This window comes from Trichoderma harzianum (genome assembly GCF_003025095.1).
Source record: "Trichoderma harzianum CBS 226.95 unplaced genomic scaffold M431scaffold_30, whole genome shotgun sequence".
Classification (NCBI taxonomy): domain Eukaryota; kingdom Fungi; phylum Ascomycota; class Sordariomycetes; order Hypocreales; family Hypocreaceae; genus Trichoderma; species Trichoderma harzianum.
The window spans coordinates 67,842-90,988 of record NW_020209278.1 but is presented as its reverse complement, the minus strand read 5'-3'; the positions used below and the strand labels follow the sequence as shown (position 1 = coordinate 90,988).

Here is a 23,147-nt window from a genome sequence, read left to right as displayed (position 1 = left end):
TGAGTCAAAAGTTCAAAGTTCGAAATGGAGGGGCAGTGGGAGATTCCTCAGAGGGTAAGTGGGGTTGCAGTCGCGCATTTGGACCGCACGGGGCACAGAAATTGCTTTAAATGCTGCTGCGCTAAGGCTGTAAGGGCAGCAAAAACACGAGCAAAGACACAGCAGTGGTAATTCTGCTAAACTGTAAGAAGTAGCATTCTGCATCATGTGTATTAGTACACCCGTACCGAGTACGGAGCACAGCTGATATAATCCGTTCAACAGGCGCGCTGACGCATCTCGATAGACATCCCTTAGTATTAACAGGCTGTCAACTTGGGCCAAAGAGCTCTGGATAGAGAGCCAGCAACCGCCAAATAGCGCCCGTGGATGGCTCTTTAGACGGCTGATATGACGCGAGGTTATGCCTAGAGGCAATCGTTTGGCAAATAGAGAGACAGACGACCGGATCCTCCCCAGCTCAGAACCCAACTCTTGACCATGTCGTTCTTGTTTGGGAGAGGCAGATCGCGGGCTGCTGCCGATCTGCCCAGGCAAGCTCGTGATCACATCATGAAGCTCGAAAGCCCTAACGGGGTCTCCAAGGTGAGTTGTCGGGATTCCTCGGGCCATCGCGGCGTTGCTTTCTGACACGACCAGGCTGAAGAGCTTGCTCGCGTGCTCAATCAGATGAAGGTCGTTCTCCAAGGCACTCAAGGTATGCAAATATACAGACGCCGCCCACGCTTCCTAGTACCGTTACTCTCCTCCGTCCCACTGTTCTCAGCCTAGCCATCTGGGTGCATTAACACTAGCCTAAGAAACTGAGAGCTCACCCGAGCAGATCTATCAGCTCGTCACGGCTCTGATAGACGAAGACCTGCTCCACCTGCTAGCTACCAACCTCTATCGCCTACCTTTTGAGTCGCGAAAGGATACCCAAGTGATCTTCTCTTATGTATTCCGCTTCCGGCCCGCGGCAGCGGCTCCCAAGAGCGACCCCATCGCCCTGTCTTATGTGGTGTGTAACAGACCACAAGTCTTAGTTGAACTCTGTCGCGCCTATGACCACAAAGAAAGTGCCACTCCTGCGGGATCCGTTCTCCGAGAGCTCCTCAAAAATGAAGCCGCCGCTGCCATAATCCTATATGACGACGGGGATGAACCCGGATCTAGTTGTAAAGGCCTGAATGCTATTGATCGCAACCGCCCTCAGAGCGGCCGCGGAGTGTTTTGGAAGTTTTTCGACTGGATCAACAAGAGCTCCTTTGAGGTTGCTGCGGACGCGTTTACGACTTTCCGGGTGGGACATGATTTGCTTACACCTAAACGCGAATTCTTTGAACCAGAGCTTTCTAACCGGTCAGTAGGAACTCTTGACGCGGCATAAAGACCTGATCCCGAAGTATCTATCCACCAATTTCGAGCTGTTTTTTGACAAGTACAACAACACTCTGGTCCAGTCAAACAGCTATGTCACCAAACGACAATCCATCAAACTCCTTGGCGAACTGCTGCTGGATCGCTCCAACTATAGCGTCATGACGGCTTACGTCGATAGTGGCGAGCACTTGAAAATATGCATGAATCTTCTTCGAGACGACAGGAAAATGGTCCAGTATGAAGGGTTCCACGTGTTCAAGGTTTTCGTTGCGAATCCGCATAAATCCATTGCCGTCCAGAAGATTCTTCTCATGAACCGCGAGAAGCTCTTGGTCTTTCTAGCACACTTTCTCGAGGACCGGACTGATGACGAACAATTCATTGATGAACGAGAATTTTTGATTAAGCAAATCCGTAATATGCCATCGACTCCCGTGGTCTCTCAACGATCTGTTAGCGCATCATAATGTATCTCGATTTCCTAGAGGGAGAGGAGGGGAGGAGGGAGCATAGTTAGAACTGATGTTATATGAGCGTCTTGCTATCCCTCCTTTTTTAATCACGGGGGTTTTTGTTTTGCTCTCTATCCTCATTTGTATTAGAGTTTAGCAATACTGGGGAGTTACGGCCACGTCAAGTCATCTGCGGGTCAAGGGGCGTGCTATTAAAGAAGATAATATTACAAACTGATTTGGTATGCGAGCAAAAACAGTTCAGCGGGATATGTATCATACCCCAGCTCTTGAACCACACTATAGCTCTCCGAGCAACATATCATGACTTGCTACTGTAGCTTTTCATCTATTTCCTTCCCACTCGTTCATCTGCGCCTCTTGACCGAAATCTGCTCAAATACAATACTGATTCGCAAAAAACCAAAGTGCAGCGCGTTCATCGTTGCCTAGAGAGCAGCACGTTGACGCTTTCGCGAGCATTTTGGCTGTTCCACACACTGTTGTTCCCGCCCCTACGCCACTCATCGCCAGCAACATTTTCGGCATCGCTTGCCGCTTCGCCCATGATGATTTCGAGATCGCGTTTTTGTGAACTGAGCCAACTCTTTACGAAATTGGCAGGGTCTTCGCTCAGCGATGAGAAGAAGGAGTGTTTGGCTTTAGACATTGAGATCGCCTGCACAAGCCTGGCCAGCTGCTCATCCAACGCGGTAATCTGCTTCAATGAGGCAGCGTATTGAGGGTTGTTCAACAAGGGGCGCAGATTAGCCTTGATAGGATCCTCCACCAGCACCTGAATATCATACACCGTAGGCTGAGGATTTTTGTGAAATTCTTCATCTACCCGGATCGTATACGGGAGAGATATGGGGGCCAGAGGGCGAAGGTGTGGCACAACATACTCGCCGAGCATTGGTATAACACCCGAATCTCGCCCGATAACCTAGGCTATTTAGTAATCGTGAACAAAAGAAAGGAAAGGGGAAGGTTGCTGGGTAGTTGCCCAGGTGCTGACCTTTTTCAGATATGAATCGCAACGAAAGTTACGCCTTTCTTCATCCTCTTGCAATCCAGATAGCCTGATATACTCCCACAGCGCCATGACGGCCTCGTGTTGCGTCGCTTCCTTCATATCAACGATTTGCGCGAGCTCGGGAGTCAACTGGTATCTTTCAGGCGACTCGTGTCTCTGTAAATTGATTGTGATATTCATATTCTCATCTCCATTGCGCTTGAAGGTGAATTCGTCAAAGTCAGCTTCAGGTGGCACGGCGGCACCTGCTTGGCCCTGCGAGGTTTCTGGCCGTCTCCATTCCACGTTATGTTCAGAGCCATTCCGGAACCTAGACCTATCGAAGTCGACAGAAATGGACTGAAAGAAGTGTGAAAATCGATGCTTCTTTTGGTTTGCCTCCGTACTGGTAGGCTTCTGGGTCGAACCGCCGTCTTCTTGTTTGTCTGCTGCAGGGGAGGCTTTGGGCGCCGCATCCTCGTCCTTTATCTGATCGTCTTCGTCCAGGAGATAGCCCTCGATCTTAACTCGGTAGGACGCCTCCGTAGCCGGCGTAAAATCGAAAGAATCAGCATTAAGACTGTTTCCTTGCCAGATCTGGTCTTCGACGGTATTGGTTATCCAGATTCGCAGGGTTTTCCGTAACTAAGAAACTGTAAGCCACCGTGCACAAACGTTGCGTCAAGTGGTGGGAACGAGGCTCACCTTGGAACTTCGTTTTGCGTCATCGAGCACATCAAGTCGTTTCCGTGTAATGGTAGCGTCAATCAGTCTCTCGATGTCTCTCAATTCCGCATATCTCTTGACACCATCCGGATCGATAATGCAGTCTTCCACGCCATCGGGAATATTCTTGTCTGTCGGTTTGCGACTTCTCCGCTTTGCTAATTCGCTGGCATGCGCCTGTGCTTGCTGTTGCTGAGCAATTTGCGCCTGTGTGAGAGGGACTGAGGGATGCGGTCCAGAAGACATCATGGGCCCTGGGCAAGTTAGAAGAAATGCGACTTGGTTGATGGACAGAGGGAGATGCGCATACCAATTCCGCCGCGCCGCTGGTTCGGGGGATGCGGCGACCGTTGCGGCGGCTGTTGGGCAAAGGCACGATACTGTTGCTGCATCTTGATAAGAAATCTCAATGGGGCCGGTAGTAGCAAACAAGAGCCAAATCGGTTGCGACTGCTCCAGGCTGGTGTAAAGTGAAACCGCGTCGCGAACACGGGCGGCGATCTCAGTCACGTGCTTGCGCCAATCAGGTTAGGAAAATGTAGATGACTACTCAAGTATCCAGTACCTCTAGTCTTAGTCGAATTTCCATGAAGTTACAGGTGCTCAGTACCTCTATGCCGTTGCATGCACCTTACTGGGGTGGTTCAGGCACAAGATCGTAGGCGATCGTCAAGCTGCATGTCGATCTAGTTATATTTCTACATCAAGGTCAGGACGACGTATTATTATAATTCTTGTTATCTTTGCCCTCGTTGTTTAGTAGTCCTTGTGAGGGTTTTTTTTTTTTTTTTTTTTCTAAATAACAGTCAGATTTGATATTTTTTTAATCAGTATCCGCAGCACCAGCCAATTCTAACCTTTGCAATGCCTCTTCTGCTTCTTGACGACGTGCTTCCTCGCGTTATCTCTCACCTCTCCTATGATTCTCGGCCACAGTCACCGTATTATTCGTCTTTGTATTGATGAGCCACACATTTTCTCTCGGACACGGCCAGTAGAGGGAATCTTCAGCGTGATACCAAGCCTCTGGCCCATCGGCACAGACAACGTAGATTTCTTGTACATTGCAAAACATGGCCAGCTCCAAATTCTCTTCGTGGAAATAGTATTCGTCACACTCACGCGCAAACTTTAGCCGACGAATGCGTGGCGCTTCTGGTCCGGTCCAGACAAAGCTGGATCTGCGGATAGAAACTATATCCATGTCGAAGTTGACCCAGACATAGCGAGGCTCAGTTCCATGCGTAAAGGCTCGCTCGTAATGCTGTGCGAGGAGACTACGGGCTTCGTAGCAGGTATGAAGCGCAGCCGGCACCAGCGTGGGTGAGGAACCATACAGAATACCAAGGCGTGTGGCGTGGCGCTTTTTGCCAAAGAGAACTCTGCCGATCTCGAAGCGAATCTCGAAGCGAATCTCGACGGTTCGCAGCTCGATAGTCAACATCCAGATTGTCGAGCGTAACTCGAATGGGAGATCAGAAAACTGTGTCATTGGTAAGGTTGTGCGGCCTTGGTCTCGGCCTGATGGTGATTTGAAGGGAATTCGACAAGAAGCACAGACGTGCAACACAGCTTGCACAGGTACATACTAGTAGGTATATACATTGATGTTTCTCACCTCAGTTGTTGTTCACTCACTTGACTTTCTTTACCGTGAAGATCGCGCTTCCCTCACCTGTGGGCCGCGTTTCTATACCGCCTCGCGCCCTGAATTACGGCATGACGCCTGCCACGGCCAAGGACTGCATCGATTGGTACAACAACGTTGATGGCAGAACATGCCAAGAAACCAGAGACTTATTCAAAATTAGCCCCGAGGAATTTACAAAATGGAAAGCTTCTGTCGTGTCAACCGCCAAATGTGGATTCGGGCATCCTCCTGTGTCTTTGGTCCGAGAGAAGCTTAGCAAATTGACATTTTTCCTACTACTTTAGGTGTGATTTTGTTATAAGTTTTTATAATAAACTCAGATACTATTCATGCATCTATATAGGTATGCTAATGTGGCTATGTACAGGTATTTAAACAAATATTTACTTCATGACCCTGCTCCTCCAAGAGCATTTCCCCGCGACAACCTCAATGTCCAAAAGCGCCTCAAAACAGGCAGCTTAGTTCAGACCATTCCTGATGTTATCATACTTGGAGTTGGGGTAGCTCAGCAAGTTCTGAGTCGTGTCCAGGCCTCCAAGAGCTCTGTGGCTTGTTCCAATCAGCGAGTCAGCTCCCTTCTTGTCGGCTGAGGCTTCCCAGAACATGCTACCTCCTAGGCCGAGAGACTTGAGGTAGGCAACCTTGGTGTTGATCATGTCAGGGGTATCGAAAGAGATGAGCTCCTTGGTGCCGGCGTTGTAGCTGTAGTAACCCTTTGCGACAGAGTCGTACTGGATGGTGGCGCCGGCCTTGGGAAGAGCCTTGTAATCCCAGATACCGGCCTCCCAGCTTCCAGTGGAGCCACCACCGCCACCTCCAACTCCGTTGTAAGTCTGGCCAATGCCAGCGGTGTTCTGGAATGATCGTCCGTAGATGGGCATGCCGAGAACAATCTTGTTGGCGGGAACACCTCCATTGATATAATCCTTGACAGCAGAATCGGTGTTGAAGGGTGTGGCATTGGGGTTGGACGGGTTGGCAAACAGGTTGGCGTCGTGACCGGTGAGGGGGCTGAAGGATCCAGCGTAGTCGTAGGCCATGAGGTTGATGTAGTCGAGGACTTGGCCGAGATCAGCCAGGCGCAGCTTGGAGTAGTTATCCTTGCCAGCTGGGGCGGCAATGGTGAGGAGGAAGTGGTAGCCAGGGGCGTACTGGGCAGCATAAGCATCCAGCTGAGATCGGACTTCCTTCAGCAGAAGAACCATGTTGGAGGCCTGGGTGGCGTCTGCAGGGTACTCCCAGTCGACGTCAATGCCATCGAAACCCCAATCCTTCATGAAGGTAATGGCAGTTTTCGCAAAGTTCTTTCGGTTGGCATCCGTGCTTGCTGCAGAAGGGAAGTTGGTGGACCAGGTCCAGCCACCGATGGAGAGCAGAACCTTGAGGCCTCGGTTGGCCTTCTTGACCTTGAACAGCTGCTTGGCACAGCCGTAGGCATTGGTGCCGACATCATTCCAAGCTAGTGTGAGTGTAAGTATGGATGCATAGCATCTAGCTATGAGAGGGAAACGTACAATCATCGGCATAGTGCTTCTCGAAATCAGCGTAGGTATCGCCAGAGACACTGAAAGACAATTAGCAACAAGAAAGAGGATTTTGGAGATGTATCCTATCTGGGTTATCTGGCTTACACTGTGCCGTCTGCCTGGAGGTTCATGAATGAGTAGATGACATGAGTGACATCTGATGCCACCAAATCGGCAGGCTGGAAGTTGCGGTCGTAAATGCCCCTTTAATCGCTTATCAGTAGTGAGACTATGGAAGCTCGTTGATTTCACTCACCAGTTGGTGAAATAGACGGAGTTTGCGTATCCGTTGGCTCTCTTCTCAACAGAGCGCTCTTCTGTAGCTAGGGGGCTTGCAGAGCTGAGAGTAGCCTGCAGCGCAGCCAGCAAGGCTACGGATTTTCCGAGAAAGCTCAACATGGTGAATTGCTTGTGATGTTGGTAGATTGTTCAAGCTTTCCAATGCTGGATTAAACTTTCTTCTGAAGCGCTGAATGGGAACCAACGATGTTTATATATCTGGCTGTGGAGCTTCAAGGTACATGTATGTGTACTCTATAAGCATGATGCTCACTTATGAAGCTTCCCCTTCAGATCCTTGGCACCAACATGTAACCCATGCTTCTTCAATAGTGCTATGGCTTGCAATCAATGGCAACGTTATGCCCCAGAGCTCATGGTTCTCAAGGCGTGCCACCTCTGCCTCGTGCTCAACGTCCAGCGGCTGTCGACTGGCATGGATAGGCATGTCCCGGCGCGAACCAAATCGAGGTGGCAGTCATGATTAGCTTCAGCGCCATATCAATTACAGGCATCTCATACCCTCGCCAAGTCTAGCAACGTTGCTAATGGCGGCAGGAAGCCAGTTGCTCTGATATGCTTTTGGGCGATACCCGGCTTCCCGGGGGAAGGGAATGTCTCAGGCAGGGGTCATTCTGCCAGGCACGAAGCGCCGGCTGATGGGGCTACAGATGGCGGAAAGCCGCCATGTGCTCAAGATGCATCCCATTGATCGGACCTACTTGGACTGGTAGGGGGCACATGTAAGTGCATCTCGCGCATCTGGTGATGCCCCTCTGCAGCAGCTGCGATTCCTCAAAAGGCGCATATGCACGAATGGAGCTTATCGTGATTGGCGGCTGGCTGGAGATAGTTGTTACAACGTGGTATCTCGACTATCTGCTGCACTCTGCTGGAATTCTCGACTGCGGGCGTGATCCTGCTAGAGGTGCTAGAGGGACTCGATTTCCATATCGCGCCGAGGAAGTAGTTGGATTTTGCCGATTTGGGCAGGAGATAATGGGGTTACAGCGGGCCTGCCTGGATAAGCGCTCCGAGGCCAAGGAATTGCTTCCCCTGCATCTCCATCTTAGAGGTACATGCATGTATACAACGCTGAGCTCTCGCGTCATGTTACCTGGTAGTACTAGTACGAGTACTCGACAATATATTGGTAGTACGGGCGTAACATTGGCTACCAGAGAAAGAAAGAATCCAGCTGTCATCTTCTGCGGAACAACCCCACGGGGGACCTTAGCAGGGCGGTTACGGCTCTTTTCTCTTTAAAGGGCATGCATACGCGGGGGGCAGTACTACCTACCTACCTATCGGCCGGCGAGAAGCAGCAACTATCGATATCCATGGATGTACCTCCACTGGATGGGTAGATAACTCTGAATGGCATCATCTTTGAATTGCCTTATGCATCTACCGACCGATATTACCCCAGGCTGCCTTCTACTAACCTTTGTCAGTAGGTAAGCATCCCAGACGCCCTACCAAGGCTGACAAGGAGATGCCCGGCACGCAACCGAACGCCTCAAGAAAGAAAGCATAAGAAATAAACATCAGATAATTCTACGAAATGAAACACCACTAGCTGACATCCGCTGATATCGACAAGGAGCAAGCAGTCCTTGGTGGAGGAGACGAATTTGCTCCGTGATCTGACTAACTGGGTGTTGAAGTTGTGACCTACCCAATGGGGAATCGTCGTGACTGGAAAGGCCGCCTGGGTGTCAAGCGGAGAATACCAACGGTGGTAGTTTGGCCGCGCGAATCAGCATTCAATATAAGCTAGTAATTAAGGTAAAATACTAGTATATTCCGTTGTGAGGCGGGGCGTTGAATAGCACTTGGCCAACCCTGTAATTTATTATCGACCTTCCAAGTTGTCAACTCGGCGGTTATTAAACTGCCGAGCCTCTTCATGGGCTGGAGAGAGCACGCGTAAGCCTCACTCCGTGTGCCTACAAGAGGTGCAGACTCGTGTGCACGTGTCTACCCGGCACTGTATTTATGATAAACCGAAGTAATCAGATAACAGGATAACAAAGGGGATTTCCCAGAATAAACCTCATGTGGACAAGCAAAGAATCAAATATTTACTACTAAATAGATAGGCTGCATGCAGATTTCATTGGGGTTAGTATCAATTACTATGTATTTACCCAGAAGGTCTCCTCAAAGAGTTGCTCTCGTTGTAGTAGACAAGATGAGTCGCCTGATATGCCCTATCGGTGCCCAAAACACCATCATCAGATACTGCCACCGCCTACCTTCCGTCTTTAGCTAGCCTCCTAGCCTCTCTCTCCCCAAGAGATGCGCAGGAATGGCAGGCTGCCCCAATGACGAGTGTTTCTTGTTGCAATCAATAAACAAAAGACGCAGTAGCAAATGCAACATTGGATGGTAGCGAGGGCAAGAACGCCATACACATACAGCTAACTCTATCTTCCGGTCGCCAACATGTCCCTTATTGGCTGTAAGCCTCTTCTCTCTTCCTATAACCATCTCCACCAGAGATATCTTGGGTGGTCGACGACGATGTACTAACCGGTGGCAGGTTGGGCGATCGATATTTCGCAGCCCTTGTATTGTTACAGAGCTAACCATTCGATGAACTGGATCTCGGTCGCCGAAATATTTTGTTCCGTGTGTTTATTTGGCAGTATCATCTAGACAGTTTCGACCTCACCTAACTGGACAGACTGGGGTTCGCAGCAAGTGGGCCGGCTAGCAGCGGTTGGTTCGTGCCATGACTTCTTCTACGGTCCCTGAGTTTAAGACGACGAACAATGCGGGCTATGATCGGCATGAAGGCGGGAGTGTGCCAAATGTCACCTGCCTATTTCCTAGGTCTGACTCTGGATATGGCTCATTAGACGACTCACCACACCACCCCAAAGCCGATTATGTTTCGCATCTTGACGGGGCTGGATCTCGCCATAGCCCAGGGCTGTCAGCTGGGAGAGCGAAGAAAGTGGCATCAACACGCCTTGTCAGATCGAACCAGAGCCCGTGCTCAACTCCAACGCGTTATTGTCCATTCCTTGCCTGGAGCCCGCAGCAGCTGAGTCCGCTGCCTGATTGCAAAGATGACGCAAAGATACTGCTCTCTCAGCAGAAATGCGTCACTGGAGGTCCACGTACTCCAGATAGATTTGTCCCCCGACGGGATAGCGATGAGTCTAGCCGGCAGGTGTATCAGACGACAAAGCCGCTTCAGGATCTCTCACCAGCCGAGAAACTACTGAGAAGAAAAGGGGTCTCCTTGGCTCAATTCTCCGCACCTCAACGTCCTCCAGCCCGTGCCTTGGGTAAAGCCCACATGGCACTGGTTGGCCACCCACTCAGTCAAGGTTATTCCAACTTGAAAGGGGGGGAACATGGCTGAGGATGTTGACTTGCTGACTTGATATTCATAGGTGGGGGTGCATTGTCAAATATCCGTTCAGAAACCAGACTGGCCAGCCAAGGCAATGTATGGAGAGTAGGTGGTCTTGCTCCTACAATGCCTGAGATGGACCGCAGCCGCCGCCGCCCACTCTCAAACGGCACAAGCGCTCGTCTCTTTACCATGTCCGTGGCTACAGCGAAGCCTAGCCGCCGCGATGACTTTCGCTTTTATCATGGCCGCGTTGCGTCTGCACTGAGGATTGACCGCATCCGCCGCGTACTGGAGTTTACTCGTGGGGGTCCAATGATCCCTAACTTCCCGACTCGGACGATGTCGCTCTTATCAGACTAGGAGCTTGCTTCTTGGGCACGTACTGATGATGATGACGGTTCAGATGAATTTCCTGGTACGAGGCTAGGGCTGCACTGTTTAACTCAAAATAACGACTCATTAATCTTTGGTTAGGCAATTGTAATCCACTGCCGAGGCGATCTCTTCCTGCGGCTCCTTTTAGGTATTCGACTTTCTGATTTGCAAACCTGTCCAGTCAAGCTAACGTGTGCAAGAGTCCTTGATGCACCGGATCTGCGTGATGATTTCTACTGTTCTGTTCTGGCGTACTCGCCAAATAGCCAAAAGCTTGCGGTTGGCCTAGGAAATATCCTATACATCTGGTCTAAGGGGTCAGGGCCTCGAGCTATCCATGGATCTGCTGCGTCTCATGTATGGCTTACATCCGTTTCATTTTCGTCAGTTCAAGGAGGAAAGTGTATTCTGGCTATAGGACGATCGGACGGAACCTTGGTGCTCAAGTCCACTTATGACGCCCTCCCTCGCTTCCAGGTGCAACAACCCTTCCCGGTGTCTTGCGTGAGCTGGAGGCCGATAACCACCCTGAGGCCTTCCAGAAACCCATTCAACCCTGGAATCGCTGTTCAGACCGAGGACTTGGTCATTAGTGATGACACTGGCGTGATATACTACTACGTGGTAGAGTGGCCAATGGGCTGGGAGGTTACACGAGATACCTGGCCGGGGACCATATATCTTATCGCCAAAGTTTCACTTCACAGCCAGCAAATATGCGGCCTGTCTTGGTCGCCCAACGGAAGATTCTTCGCTTCTGGTGGAAACGATAACTTGTGCTGTCTCTTTGATACAGACAGCGTGCTTATCGAGAAGCAAGAGTCTGCTCAAAACAGCGCACAATGGTCAGGATGGCACTTGGCCAACGGCTGCACCAAAGAAGGCTTGCTTGGCCAAACAAGATGCCCCTTGCCCCCAGGACGCCTGCTCAAGCAAAATCATGCCATTAACTAGGAGAATGCAGCCAGCGTTCGACCTGCCAGGCCATCATCCGTGGCGATTCGGAGGTTGGGCCCCGGATCCGAGAAACATCGCTGGATACACAAAGCTGCAGTCAAGGCCATTGCATTCTGCCCATGGCGCGAAGGACTGGTTGCAACGGGTGGTGGGTCTAATAATAAATGCATCCACTTCTTCCATACAACTTCAGGCTCAGCTTTGGCTACAATCGCAGTTTCAGCTCAGGTAACGGCCCTCATATGGTCGTCGACCAGGCGCGAAATTGCTGCTACTTTTGGTTATACAGAGCCCGAACATCCCTATCGGATAGCCGTATTTAGCTGGCCGGAATGCAGGCAAGTGGCGGCGATCCCATGGGACGGAGATCTTCGAGCATTGTATGCCATCTCGTATCCTCGGTGGCCGGCCAATACGAAGGCCATGAAGCACGATCAGAAACTTCGCGAGGGATGCATTATTGTTGCCTCGAGCGACAAGAGTGTCAAATTCCACGAAATCTGGGGTAACGAGGGCAAGATGCCAGGGGGAGGAACAGGGATGCTAGGAGGCAGCAGCATTCTCGAAAGTCTTGAGGGTATTGACAAAGAGGGTGATGTGATTCGTTGATGGCTCTTCAGCGTCTTTCGTGAGAATTCTAGATTGCAAGACCAATAATCATACCTATTTATATAGTAGTACATCCACTCCGGATGAAAACACACCTAGGTTGTGGAAAAAAAAAAAACCATAAAAATAAAATCCTATATAAACATATATGGTGATTATCGGTGCCAGAGATCTAGGAAATTAGGTGTGCGCCGTACACAAGCATCCCAAAAATCGCAACCAGAAGAAGGCAGAAAGCCTCAACGCCAACGCCAGCCTTGTATGTTAACCCAGCACTTACTTATGTCTTGTCAACTCATTTCAAAATAGCAATCAATAGCACAAGAATAACAATGAGGATGAAGATGATTGCCATCTGCTTGTTGTCCGATGCGCTCCTCGCAACTTTTCCCAAAGCTCTCTTTGCCCGATCTAAACGGCTTTGATGGCGACCAGTGGCATGGTCAACTTCATCCAGAAGTTCCATGTGGCTCTCTAGTTCATCTCCGATTTGCATGCTGAGCTCCCGCTGCCGGCCGATGGATGCCCCTAGGCGATCAAGATGGTCGTCTTGCTCCTGTAAGATTTGGTGATGGTATTCGTGGATTTGCTGATTTGATAGGCCATTGGCATGGTCGCTATATCCCGTTGACTCTGAGGAGGCGTTCGGATCGTCGGTGTAGCGTCCGTATAGCTGTTGGTTTGGTGATGGGGGCGCTTCGCTGAATCGTACCGTCTTTGATTTGCGGTTGGATCTGTTGGCCGGGTCTGCCTCTTCGCTGGCGTCTTGGTCGGATGGCGGGTTGGAGGATGGGTTGGAGAGCGACTGGTACTGAGATATTAACTCGTCGAACTGCTTGTGCAGCGCCGGAAGAGAGTCCGTAATAGTTTGTGCGGCACTGCTTTAAGAATTAGTAAAAAGGGGGCAACTATATAATTCAAGGGGGAAAACGGACGCTTCATCGCCAGCTTGTTGGAGGCGAGCGCTCTCCTGGTCTAACGAAGCAATGCCATTACGAAGCTGGTCAAACGAGCGCGAGATGTCACCGCTGAGGGAGGTGTCGTCGGGATTCAAGGACTGGGCGCGCTGCCACTCAAGCAGGGAGAGCTTGATGTGGTCGGCGAGCAGGAAGAGCTGCGATGGGTTGGACATGTTGCGAGGGGTTTTTGGATATTGTTGGAAAGCATCAAACAAAAAAGTTTGAGGGGCCGGTTTTGCTTTGCGAGAGAGGGCATCGCCGGGGAGGTACAAAGGTACTTTTGGTGTTCAGTGTGTCCGCTTTGAGATGGAGGCAGAGTTGCGACGCAGCGAGGCGCTAAGCGGGCTACCTCGGTACTTGCGGCGTGTTGTAAGATTGGGTGTGCATTCAAGTACCTCTTGTGAAATATAAACCTTGGGTAATTTAAATTTCATAACACGAGTCTTTCTGTATTCAATTAGTTACTAGCTAATTTACCTTTTACCTGATGATTTACTTTTGAAGTGGGAGATGTAGAGTTTGTATGTAAAGTATAACTTGAAGATATTGACCCCAATGTACCTAGACCAGTGTACCTGAGGTATGCGGAGCACGGACCTCCAGTGCTTTGCAGCACCCTACCACTAAACTAAGCTCTAATAACGCGCCATGATTTGGTTGGCCTGTCGCAACGTCATCTGGATTCACTCATGAACCTGCGCATTTATCATGCTTGCCATCGCAATCCTCGAGCTTACATCTGGACAACCTTTCGCTAGCCTACTGGACCCTCGTCTTCCAGTAGCATGAGCATCGTCCTGCCGGGTAAGCCGCAGTCAAGACTCCAAGGTCTGGCTATTGGTTATTGGAACAACTTACACCTGAATGTAAGATTGTCTTATCCCTGAAGCTCGGAGCTCCAAGCTCGAGACCTCTCGATACAGCAGCAGCTTGCTTACCATGTGCTCTTCCAACCACAAAGGCATACATTACCGGGAATGCATTTACCATCCTCGATGGGTTGCAGACGATCCTTCAAACGATATACGACGACAATGACGAACCGCTGCAGGCAATAGCCATTGACGAATTGACGGGCAAAATCGCGACGAGCACGGCGACGCAAGTTCGAATCTATAAACCATTGGGAGGGCTACAGGAAGATGCAGTAAAGGTCACATCATCCTGATCATTTGCAGTGTATGAGATATGAACTCACATTTCAACAGTGGGCGCTCCAAGTCACCTTCGACGTACCTCAGGATGGCGCTGGAACAACATGCGCATTGTCTTGGGGCAGCTCAGAGGAGCTTTTAGTTGCAGGCAACTACCTGTCTCTATACTGCACTGGGGAGCACCCCGGGCGCTCGTGGGAGCACTGGCTTCCTAGCCCTGCGAAAGCCGCGACACTATCGTATGACTCGGCCTATATTGCCTCTATCGCTGACCACGACTACTTCACCAAAGTTTGGCGCCGCTTGACCTATGGCTCTAATGACGTTCGATTTGACTTGGCCTACCTGTCTCACCCAGATGTTGTTACAAGCATCAGATGGCGCAAGCCCTTCCATGTTGAACAGACGTCGGGCAATGTCTTGTACACCAGCTGCTTAGATGGCCATGTACGTGTGTGGATTCCAGTCGATACGGCAAATGGTTGGCAATGGCAACTTTGGGGGAAAATCAACGTCACCGAATCAATGCCAAGCGGTACCCTTCCGCAAGAGCCATGGCTGGCTTGTATTATCGATGGGCGAGATTTCACAGCTTCCGTGGAAAGGGCCATAGAACAGCGAATGGCAGATGACAGCAGCACTGATGATGTAGCTTTGGATCATTTGGTAGCCATTGCGAACAGGGGCCCTGAGATATGCCTCGCCATGAATCGGTCAGGCTTCCTGACTGCTTGGGCTCTGGAGAACGTCGGTAGTACGTTGGCGGACGATCGCCAAATTTTCAACATTGCGCAGACAATATCACCAGGACTGGAAAACCTTTCTAGCCTTCTACCCTCGAGCGACTTATCTCATGTGGAAATCCAGACGTATTGTAATCGAAAGAATGGACAGTTGCGGATACTACTTCACGTTTTTGATGGCAGGATAGCCATATTTGAATGCAGCGCTGCAGATTTATTTGATCCTACTACCAATGATAAACGACTGCTGCTTCAATCGATATGGTCCGGCCACTCTGCATCAATCAGAAAGATAGTGCGCAATTTCAGCGGCCGAGCGGCGGTATCGAGAACAAGGGATGGCGAAACCGTCGTGTGGGATCACTCGCCAACAAATACGGTTGGATCCTCACATGGGTTCCTCAATTTCCGTCGCCGCAGCGTTATTCCCGAAGCCGGCCATATTCACCGCATTTGCGTTCTCCGTCAAGGTCGATTTGTCGTTTTACACAGGAAGAATGTTATATCACTTTGGGATTGTCGTCATGGAAAGGGTAGTATACTCGCCGAGTGTACGTATGAGGCACCGGGCAACCCTCTTTGCCTTATAATTCTGCCTAAGCCACAGGATGCAAACTATAGAACTGCACATATGGCCATGATAACGTCCAAGGGGCATGGGATTGTCTGGCAGCTCAGTCTTCCAAACTATGCTAAGGATTCAACAAGTACCCTAGGAGCGGGCATTGAACAGTTTTGCCAGTTTGATATCAAGTCTGATGAAGACTTGAAGTATGTTCTTCCTGTTGATCCTGCGGGTTCTGGTCCTATAACATCTGGATTTCTGGACGTCTTTGCCCGGGATATCGCCATATCCTGTACTCATACCGGCCGAATCGACCTCTGGACAGCTCGTGTTGATTTGGAACGCAAGAGCGTTGGATGGCTGTCAACGTGTAATGCTGAAACGGGATTCTCGGAACCAGCATTGACTAGCGGCAGTATGCTCAAAAAGGTTGCAATAGTAAAGTCAAATAGGTCGACTCTTGCTATATGGGATGTTGGTGGATCCCGTCTCGAATTCGATGAGGACTATCATTCGCAAGATGCTATCCAGGATCTTGATTGGACTTCAACTCCCGACGCTCAATCGATCTTGGCTGTTGGGTTTCAGTATCGTGTTCTTCTCTTGTCTCAAATGCGATTTGATTACTTAAATAAGGGCGCCGCTTGGGCACCAATTCGCGAGATTAGCATCCGTGAACTGACACCCCATCCGATCGGAGACTCAACATGGCTTGGTCATGGCCATCTACTTATCGGAGCGGGCAACCAGCTATTCGTCTATGATCGACGTGTCCGTGCTGAAGAATCACTTACCACTGATCTTAGACTGCCCCATCGTCAGGATGGAACATGGGATCTCTTCGAGGCTGTACAGAGATTTAACGGACCTCTCCCTGTTTTCCACCCGCAGTTTCTTAGTCAATGCATCCTCGCAGGAAGGAACAAGCTCGTGCGACGAATCCTTGTGGAGCTTCACAAGACATTGAAATTTCTTGTTCCAGGAGAATCTGTGGATAATCATCTGGGAATTGACTTGCAAGAGTTTTATCTACCCGCAGTTGTATGATACATCCGTTCTCATTTATGCATATATAGATATTCAGCTTACCATTTGTACAGGAAAATAGCAGCCAAGCATTCCATACGGGGCTCAGCTATTTAGATTCAACCGCAAAGGAAGAAGACGAAGAAGTTTTCACCGAGGAGATTGCCACTTCAATCAACGAAAGGCTTACGCAGCTAGGTATCCCCCAACTCTCAGGCCATGAGCAGATTCAATTAGTAGGCATAATTGAGTGTGTAGCATTGGTGGAGAGAGAGCGTCGCTCGATAGACGAGAATGGAGCCCGTTTTATGCTATTTTTCCGACAGCACGCACTTCGAAAGGGGCGCACCAATGAGATACAGCTTTCTTGGAGAGAGATTAACTGGGCGTATCATTCCGACAGCCAGGACATCCTGTCGGAGTTTGTGTCTCGACAGAACCATAACGTTTTGCTTTGGGAGAACGCTCGAGAAAGCGGTATATTTATGTGGCTTACTGACATGCAGCAATTGGTATGTGAATTGACGTAACGAATCATGGCTGAAGTACTAACATTGAGTAGCAAAAAACATTCGAGGCCGTCGCAAGAAATGAATACACCAAGAACGGGAATAGAAGCCCCGTGGAATGCAGCCTGTTCTACATTGCGCTTCGTAAGAAGACGATACTGCAGGGACTTTGGCGAATGGCTGCCGGAGACAAAGAGCAAGCCACAACTCAGAAGTTCTTGGGTCACGACTTCGAGGAACCCAGATGGCGTACAGCTGCGTTGAAGAATGCGTATGCGCTATTGAGCAAGCGACGGTTTAGTAGGTTGAATCACCAAGACTTTGAGGGGGTACTTTCTAACAAGCAACAGAATATGCGGCTGCCTTCTTTTTATTGGCCGACCAGCTGGAGAATGCTGTTGAGGTCTGTCTTCGTCAATTAAGAGACCTACAGCTGGCTATTGCAATCACCCGCGTATACGAGGGCAATGATGGGCCCGTACTACGAAAACTACTGCACGAAGAAGTATTGACAGTCGCATCGCGTGAGGGCAACCGCTGGCTCGCATCTTGGGCATTCTGGATGTTGGGCAGAAAGGATATGGCAGTGAGAGCGCTTGTTGTGAGTATTATCGATCGAAAAGAATGACTTGCAGTTTACGAAGCGGTACAAAGACTAACGGATATATACACTAGACTCCCATATATACCCTCCTTGAGACACCTTCCTCGCCGGATTTAAAATCTCGGTCTTTCTTAACGGATGATCCCGCTTTAGTCGTGCTTTATTCTCAGCTGCGACAGCAAACGCTGCAAACGTTACGAGGGGCGTCCAAAGTATCGCCAAAAGTGGAGTGGGAATTTGTTCTTCATAGCGCAAAGCTTTACGATCGTATGGGTTGCGATCTTCTTGGCCTTAGCCTAGGTACAACACATCTTCCTCTTCTTTATTCATAATCTAGCCGGATAGCTGACAGGGTATTACTAGTTCGAACGTGGGAGTTCCAACAGCAAACAACGACTGGACTCGGAGGCGACATGAACCCATTGACGCTCCTGAGACGAAGAAGCTCGCTCGTTGTCAATGATCTCCACACATCGGAGTTACACGCAAAGATAATGACTGAGCGTGAACAGGTCACGCGTCCGGTGGCGCCGCCCTCGGCTTTTCACGAGCCAGATGCTGCGTCATTGCTTGATAGTTTTGGCTTGTAGAGCAAAGTAATTGTATATACACGAAGGGTTCAATGGAGAAAAATTTTGGTATGGCGGGGTGGGAATAAGTATCACTGATCTTGTCTCAATAAGCATGTTTCTTGTATCCGTCGTAATGATATCCTGGGCTGGAACTCTGCTCACTAGAACTAGCCTGTTTCCGTATTGGCCAAGCCCCCTGTTTTATGAACGTTCCACGTTCATGTGAATATTGTCGTCCAAGTCGATAAAAATAATTAATCAACAGATTTGTTGGCCATACTAGGGAATGCAAGACTTTAGTCGACATAATCATCCTCCCCATCTCCACCCTTGCCATTGGCATCCTTGCGAATGGGAATCTTGATGCCCTGAGCAGCAAACGTCTTGCTCAAAGGCGTGCTTTCGCAGACTCCGGGGAATTTCTTCGCGGAATAAACATTAAACACCTCGCTAAAACATGATGCCAATATCGGAGCCCTTCCTGTATTGACCTTGCCAGCCCCTCCGGGAGCGCCAACGTTGACAAAAGAGAATCGTAGACTATGCAGGCACGTTAGCATCTCCGCTTGTATGAGCTGCGCCAAGAAACCGCCTTACCGAAATGGTCCTTCTGTTCGGACACTCAGATCTTGCAGGACAAACCAAATACCGAGATGGTCCGTTGTATCGGTTAGGCGAAAGGCGCTCGCGGCCAAGCTGCCTATGAGATTCCGTGTGAACATGCCCTGAGGCTGGCCACCGACCACGGCCATTTTCGTCAGGGAGTTTGGATCCATATATCCTCCAAAAGCCGTTCCAGGGAGCCCCGCATCCGAGCCATACGTTTGATGCCGTGGAAAATACTGTGTCGGGGGGCCGTATGTGGTAGGTTGATACGCTGCAGAGCCTGCAAATTTTTGATTAGAATGGTCTGCAAATTATCAATACAAGATGGACAGTCTTCGCGACAAGTACCTTGGGTGTTGTAAGTAGACTGGGGAGGCTGAGGAGGCTGAGTCTGGTATTCCGGGGGGTAGTTTGCAGTGTGTGGCAGACTATAAGTGGCGTCACGACTCGGGGGAGGGATATTTTGGCCGTATGTCGAGTGCGAGCTATCTGCAATTGTGATGGATGCATATGGATACGATACTGCGGTTGCTGATTGACTGCTTGTGGAAGAGCGAACGAGGTTGACCTCGCGTGTGCCCTCTTCGTTCCATAGATCAACGTTGAGTACAAACATGGAATGGTCAATATCACTGAGATTGAATAGGTTAGAATGAGCCTAAACTCGTCGACATATCAGACCGCACTAGGCTGTACATACTTGCAGTCTATCTCCTTTCCGGTAGCGAGATCGGTGATGACAAGCCGTACGCAGGGCGGTGGTGTAATTGGCCGTCGATCCTATGGGGCTGTGAGCAGTCTGGTGGAAGTCGATGCATGAGGGATGACCAAGAGCAACTGACCTTGTCACCGAAGCCGCACATGCGGGCTCGTCGAGGCTGCTGGACTACATCAAGGCTTGGAAGCTGGATTAGCTGCGTTCGATCAAAAGGATAGCAGCGCGTTGAGGCAAACTAACTGGTACTTGCGACCCGTAAGCTCGTCGCTCTTTGAGAATGGAACGAGCATACTTGCCGACCCAACCTGCTGTCCCTCGGCGTGGATCAAGGCACTGAACGATTCGCGAGATCCGGATTGGCGTTCGAGGACATGCTGAGGAGGAAGAGAAGGAGGAGGAGGAGGAGGCTGCTGATCCCTCTGCTCGTTGGACGCAGGGTCCAGCACCCGCGGTGGCAAAGGCTCATGCTGGTGTTGCTGGGGGTGTGTGTTGTAGGCGTTGATGGGTGGCGGCAGCTGGTGGTCTCGTTCCTGGTGATGATGGCCCTGGACCTGGCCCTGGCCCTGGTGAGGTTGAAAGTGAGGCTGCAGGTGTGGAGGAGCTTGACTCTGGATTGGAGAATGGGGTCCAGCTCCAGCACCAGTAGGAAGTGGATGGCGCGGCTGGTGATGGTACAGATGGTCCAGAGACGCGGAGTTTGACGCCGAGCTGGGACTTACAACTGGAGGGAGAGACGGCACAGAGCCATGGCCTCCGATAGGCGCCTGCCGGGGCGCATCCGAAGAGCCATAGGCCGAGTTCATGGTTTCGAGGTCGGATGGTCAACCGAAGCTGGCATTACCTGTGGATATTCTCAGACAAAGTGACAGACACGGAGCATACAAGTCAGGTAAGGATGCAGGACTCTAGCGGCCTGCCTAGCCCTGAAGCGGGATAGCAGTATCCCACTCGAGGCTGTCTTGTCTTGGGTTAAAGAGATGAAGGTGTTTAGTGGGAACCTGGCGCGTGCTTGGTTGGGATGGAGTTTATGTTGGAATTCATATATTACCTTGCTCGGAAAGGGCTTAGTCGTATCGACGCGTGCGGGCAAGACTAAGATATTCGTAGATGACTAATAACCATTCTAATTTAGAACCAGGTGTATTTTGTATTTTGTTTTTAAAGTGTAGCATGTGGAATATTTGTTAATAAAGAAGGTTATTTAAAAATAATTCTAAAATTTGATATATTACGCATTCTATAACCATTACCTATATAGTTAAAACAGGTAAACTTAAAAGTATAAATTCCAGCCGTCGTCTTGAAAACAAAATATAATAATAACAAAAAAAAAATAAGGATAAAAATATAAAAAACAAAAGTCTAACCAATTACCATACAGCATTCCCATAATTCGAAACCCCAACACTAGCAAGAAATCCCCCCGCATAGCACCGGCACCATGTCTCATACCTGTAGCCGTCTAGGTCGCCTGACCGCACCGCGCAGCCCCATGACACAGACACATGAAGGCATCATCTCTTCCCAATCGATAAACATCATAACAGTCATACGGAAGTCAAGGCAAAAATCACTGCCCCAAGTCTCAAGACTTCTCCTGCTTCCGACGCTGCGGCTCTGAGCCCCTAGAGATTCCAGAGACAACCGAGGACAAGTCCACTTCAGCTTCTGTAACCGTCTCGTGCTTCTCGTTCTCGTGCTTCTCGTTCGGCTGGAATCGTTTAAGAACAGCCGATATCATCATAATAAACCAGTAAAAGTTGAGAAAGTTGAGAGTGAGATTTGACACGAGATATGACGTTGCAAGCCAAGAGGGAACAGTGGTCTCTGACGTCGCATAAATCATGACGGGCGATTGAGAAAACGCCTTTGCTGGGTGAGCATTGACAGCAGAGAATATGTCTCTAAATATGCAAAACGATTGGAAGGTGCCATAGATGAGTCGGCAAGAGAAGAAGCTGAAGAGCAGAAGAATGCCGTTGTACAGCTGAGGGCGGGATCCGGTCATGTTGACCTTGTCAAAAAACCAATGAATGTTGAGGAAGGGCGTGGAAAGCTCCCATAAGATGAAGGTAGGTCCGTAGTAGTTGACAAAGGGACGCTGGTGAATAGTTAGTAGGAAACATCAATGCATCTTTGGAGAAACAACATACAAATCCAAGAGTGTAGACCAGCAGAGCTGCGATCGCGTGCGCAAGTGTTCCGAGCCCAAACACATCCAGGTTCAAGCTGGTCACAAACAGATCCCATACAAAATAGCCAGCCGCCAAGGCCTGGACCATACCTAAAGCACCGGTATATCCCCATACCCTCTCTTCCTGATCCATATTGCCTCTCTCTTGATCTACTGCCATGACCCAGAGTGCAATGATGTTGATCAAGGTGCTTTGGATAAAAGACACCACGTGAGCATCCCAGTTGAGTCGTCGCTTGCGAGGTAACTTGGAATAGTGTTGAGGAGCTATTAATCTTGACAAAATCGGCGAAATGGGCCAGAAAATGAGTGAATAGAATATAGCAGACAGAAGCACTTCGTGGATGTGCAGTGGCAGCGAAGGGAGATTGTATCGGTCACTGAACGGCTGCACCAGCTCGGACAGCCATGGTATTGGCGGGATGAAGAAGGGATCCTTCATTGTAGAATATCTCGAGATCGATCGCAGAGGGAGAGGTTTCGTCTATGGCGGGGATATGTAAAGGTAGAAGTTGTTGAGCTTTGTTGGAGTTGCAGGTGTCGGGGTGTAAGTAGTACTTTAGGTAGGCAAGCAGGCAGGGAAACTTTATTAGGGGCGGAACAATAGCTAAGGGACCTAGCCTAAGGAGGGGCTCGCTCACATGAGGGTCCCTACAAGCTGGAGGTCTAGGTAGCAGTACTAAGGCAATAAGGGTAGCATATGTATGAAGATAAGCGATAACACAAGTACATCCTTGCAGGGAATCACTACCACAGATTCCACTACTAAACGTGTATATGCCAAGTACTTTGAGCTCTGTTCTTTGTAAACGAAATGCGTACCTACCTTACGTATGTATGTGGAGCATTGAATCTGGGCTGTGCATCATAAAAAGATGTAATTATACATATGAAATAGGCTCATGCAGATAAATGCTATTTATGCCTTTTCTTCTTCTTCTTTTTTTTTTTTTGCTTTTCCTCTTCTTTCCCTCTCCCTGTCTGTGTATGAGTACCTACCTGGGTACTGCAACCAAGTACATACGAGCTCCGTGCTGCCTGACCTGAGCTGTGCTAGTACAAGGTAATATTATTTTATACACATGTTAGATTGAATATGGAGCATCTCTTACTCCTTTAGGAGATTTCGTAAGGCCGCTGGCTACTTGCTGCTACGTACCTGGGATTATGCA

At 49.6% G+C, this 23,147-nt stretch overlaps 10 protein-coding genes across 10 annotated transcripts; 3 read left to right on the top strand and 7 right to left on the bottom strand.

Annotated features, from left to right (window-relative positions):
* Positions 1–305: 305 nt before the first annotated feature.
* Positions 306–1,982, top strand: M431DRAFT_514037 (hypothetical protein). Its single transcript, XM_024920141.1, has 4 exons — positions 306–585; positions 640–697; positions 801–1,282; positions 1,350–1,982. The coding sequence occupies exons 1-4, from the start codon at positions 481–483 to the stop codon at positions 1,827–1,829; spliced, it is 1,125 nt and encodes a 374-aa protein (XP_024767656.1). The 5' UTR covers positions 306–480; the 3' UTR covers positions 1,830–1,982.
* Positions 1,983–2,253: 271 nt separating this feature from the next.
* On the bottom strand, positions 2,254–3,804 carry M431DRAFT_101097 (hypothetical protein; the record flags this gene model as incomplete). Its single annotated transcript, XM_024911289.1, has 3 exons — positions 2,254–2,760; positions 2,833–3,474; positions 3,535–3,804. 3 exons carry the CDS (start codon positions 3,802–3,804, stop codon positions 2,254–2,256), a joined length of 1,419 nt encoding a protein of 472 aa, XP_024767655.1.
* Positions 3,805–4,456: 652 nt separating this feature from the next.
* On the bottom strand, positions 4,457–5,047 carry M431DRAFT_101018 (hypothetical protein; the record flags this gene model as incomplete). The annotated part of the gene is made up of 1 exon (XM_024911281.1): positions 4,457–5,047. One exon carries the CDS (start codon positions 5,045–5,047, stop codon positions 4,457–4,459), a length of 591 nt encoding a protein of 196 aa, XP_024767654.1.
* A 620-nt stretch (positions 5,048–5,667) lies between these two features.
* Positions 5,668–7,134, bottom strand: M431DRAFT_101028 (glycoside hydrolase family 18 protein; the record flags this gene model as incomplete). Its single annotated transcript, XM_024911283.1, has 4 exons — positions 5,668–6,668; positions 6,724–6,773; positions 6,841–6,939; positions 6,992–7,134. 4 exons carry the CDS (start codon positions 7,132–7,134, stop codon positions 5,668–5,670), a joined length of 1,293 nt encoding a protein of 430 aa, XP_024767653.1.
* Positions 7,135–9,751: 2,617 nt separating this feature from the next.
* Positions 9,752–12,518, top strand: M431DRAFT_549284 (hypothetical protein; the record flags this gene model as incomplete). The annotated part of the gene is made up of 6 exons (XM_024921285.1): positions 9,752–9,821; positions 10,137–10,355; positions 10,452–10,725; positions 10,881–10,907; positions 10,960–11,604; positions 11,728–12,518. 6 exons carry the CDS (start codon positions 9,752–9,754, stop codon positions 12,323–12,325), a joined length of 1,833 nt encoding a protein of 610 aa, XP_024767652.1. The 3' UTR covers positions 12,326–12,518.
* Positions 12,519–12,620: 102 nt separating this feature from the next.
* M431DRAFT_101030 (hypothetical protein) lies at positions 12,621–13,457 on the bottom strand (the record flags this gene model as incomplete). The annotated part of the gene is made up of 2 exons (XM_024911284.1): positions 12,621–13,203; positions 13,261–13,457. The coding sequence occupies 2 exons, from the start codon at positions 13,455–13,457 to the stop codon at positions 12,621–12,623; spliced, it is 780 nt and encodes a 259-aa protein (XP_024767651.1).
* A 515-nt stretch (positions 13,458–13,972) lies between these two features.
* M431DRAFT_129066 (hypothetical protein) lies at positions 13,973–18,475 on the top strand (the record flags this gene model as incomplete). The annotated part of the gene is made up of 8 exons (XM_024912388.1): positions 13,973–14,150; positions 14,246–14,437; positions 14,493–16,787; positions 16,847–17,284; positions 17,335–17,581; positions 17,632–17,882; positions 17,957–18,185; positions 18,249–18,475. Exons 1-8 carry the CDS (start codon positions 14,070–14,072, stop codon positions 18,473–18,475), a joined length of 3,960 nt encoding a protein of 1,319 aa, XP_024767650.1. The 5' UTR covers positions 13,973–14,069.
* Positions 18,476–18,646: 171 nt separating this feature from the next.
* On the bottom strand, positions 18,647–20,247 carry M431DRAFT_364251 (hypothetical protein). The gene is made up of 6 exons (XM_024914591.1): positions 20,022–20,247; positions 19,906–19,949; positions 19,764–19,843; positions 19,412–19,695; positions 19,055–19,334; positions 18,647–18,997 (listed from the first exon to the last, which is right to left on the bottom strand). The coding sequence occupies exons 2-6, from the start codon at positions 19,924–19,926 to the stop codon at positions 18,754–18,756; spliced, it is 909 nt and encodes a 302-aa protein (XP_024767649.1). The 5' UTR covers positions 19,927–19,949; positions 20,022–20,247; the 3' UTR covers positions 18,647–18,753.
* Positions 19,856–20,866, bottom strand: M431DRAFT_364307 (hypothetical protein). The gene has a single exon (XM_024914592.1). It carries the CDS (start codon positions 20,582–20,584, stop codon positions 19,988–19,990), a length of 597 nt encoding a protein of 198 aa, XP_024767648.1. The 5' UTR covers positions 20,585–20,866; the 3' UTR covers positions 19,856–19,987.
* Positions 20,867–21,069: 203 nt separating this feature from the next.
* Positions 21,070–22,539, bottom strand: M431DRAFT_129060 (hypothetical protein). The gene is made up of 2 exons (XM_024912387.1): positions 21,935–22,539; positions 21,070–21,882 (listed from the first exon to the last, which is right to left on the bottom strand). The coding sequence occupies exons 1-2, from the start codon at positions 22,415–22,417 to the stop codon at positions 21,367–21,369; spliced, it is 999 nt and encodes a 332-aa protein (XP_024767647.1). The 5' UTR covers positions 22,418–22,539; the 3' UTR covers positions 21,070–21,366.
* Positions 22,540–23,147: the final 608 nt, after the last annotated feature.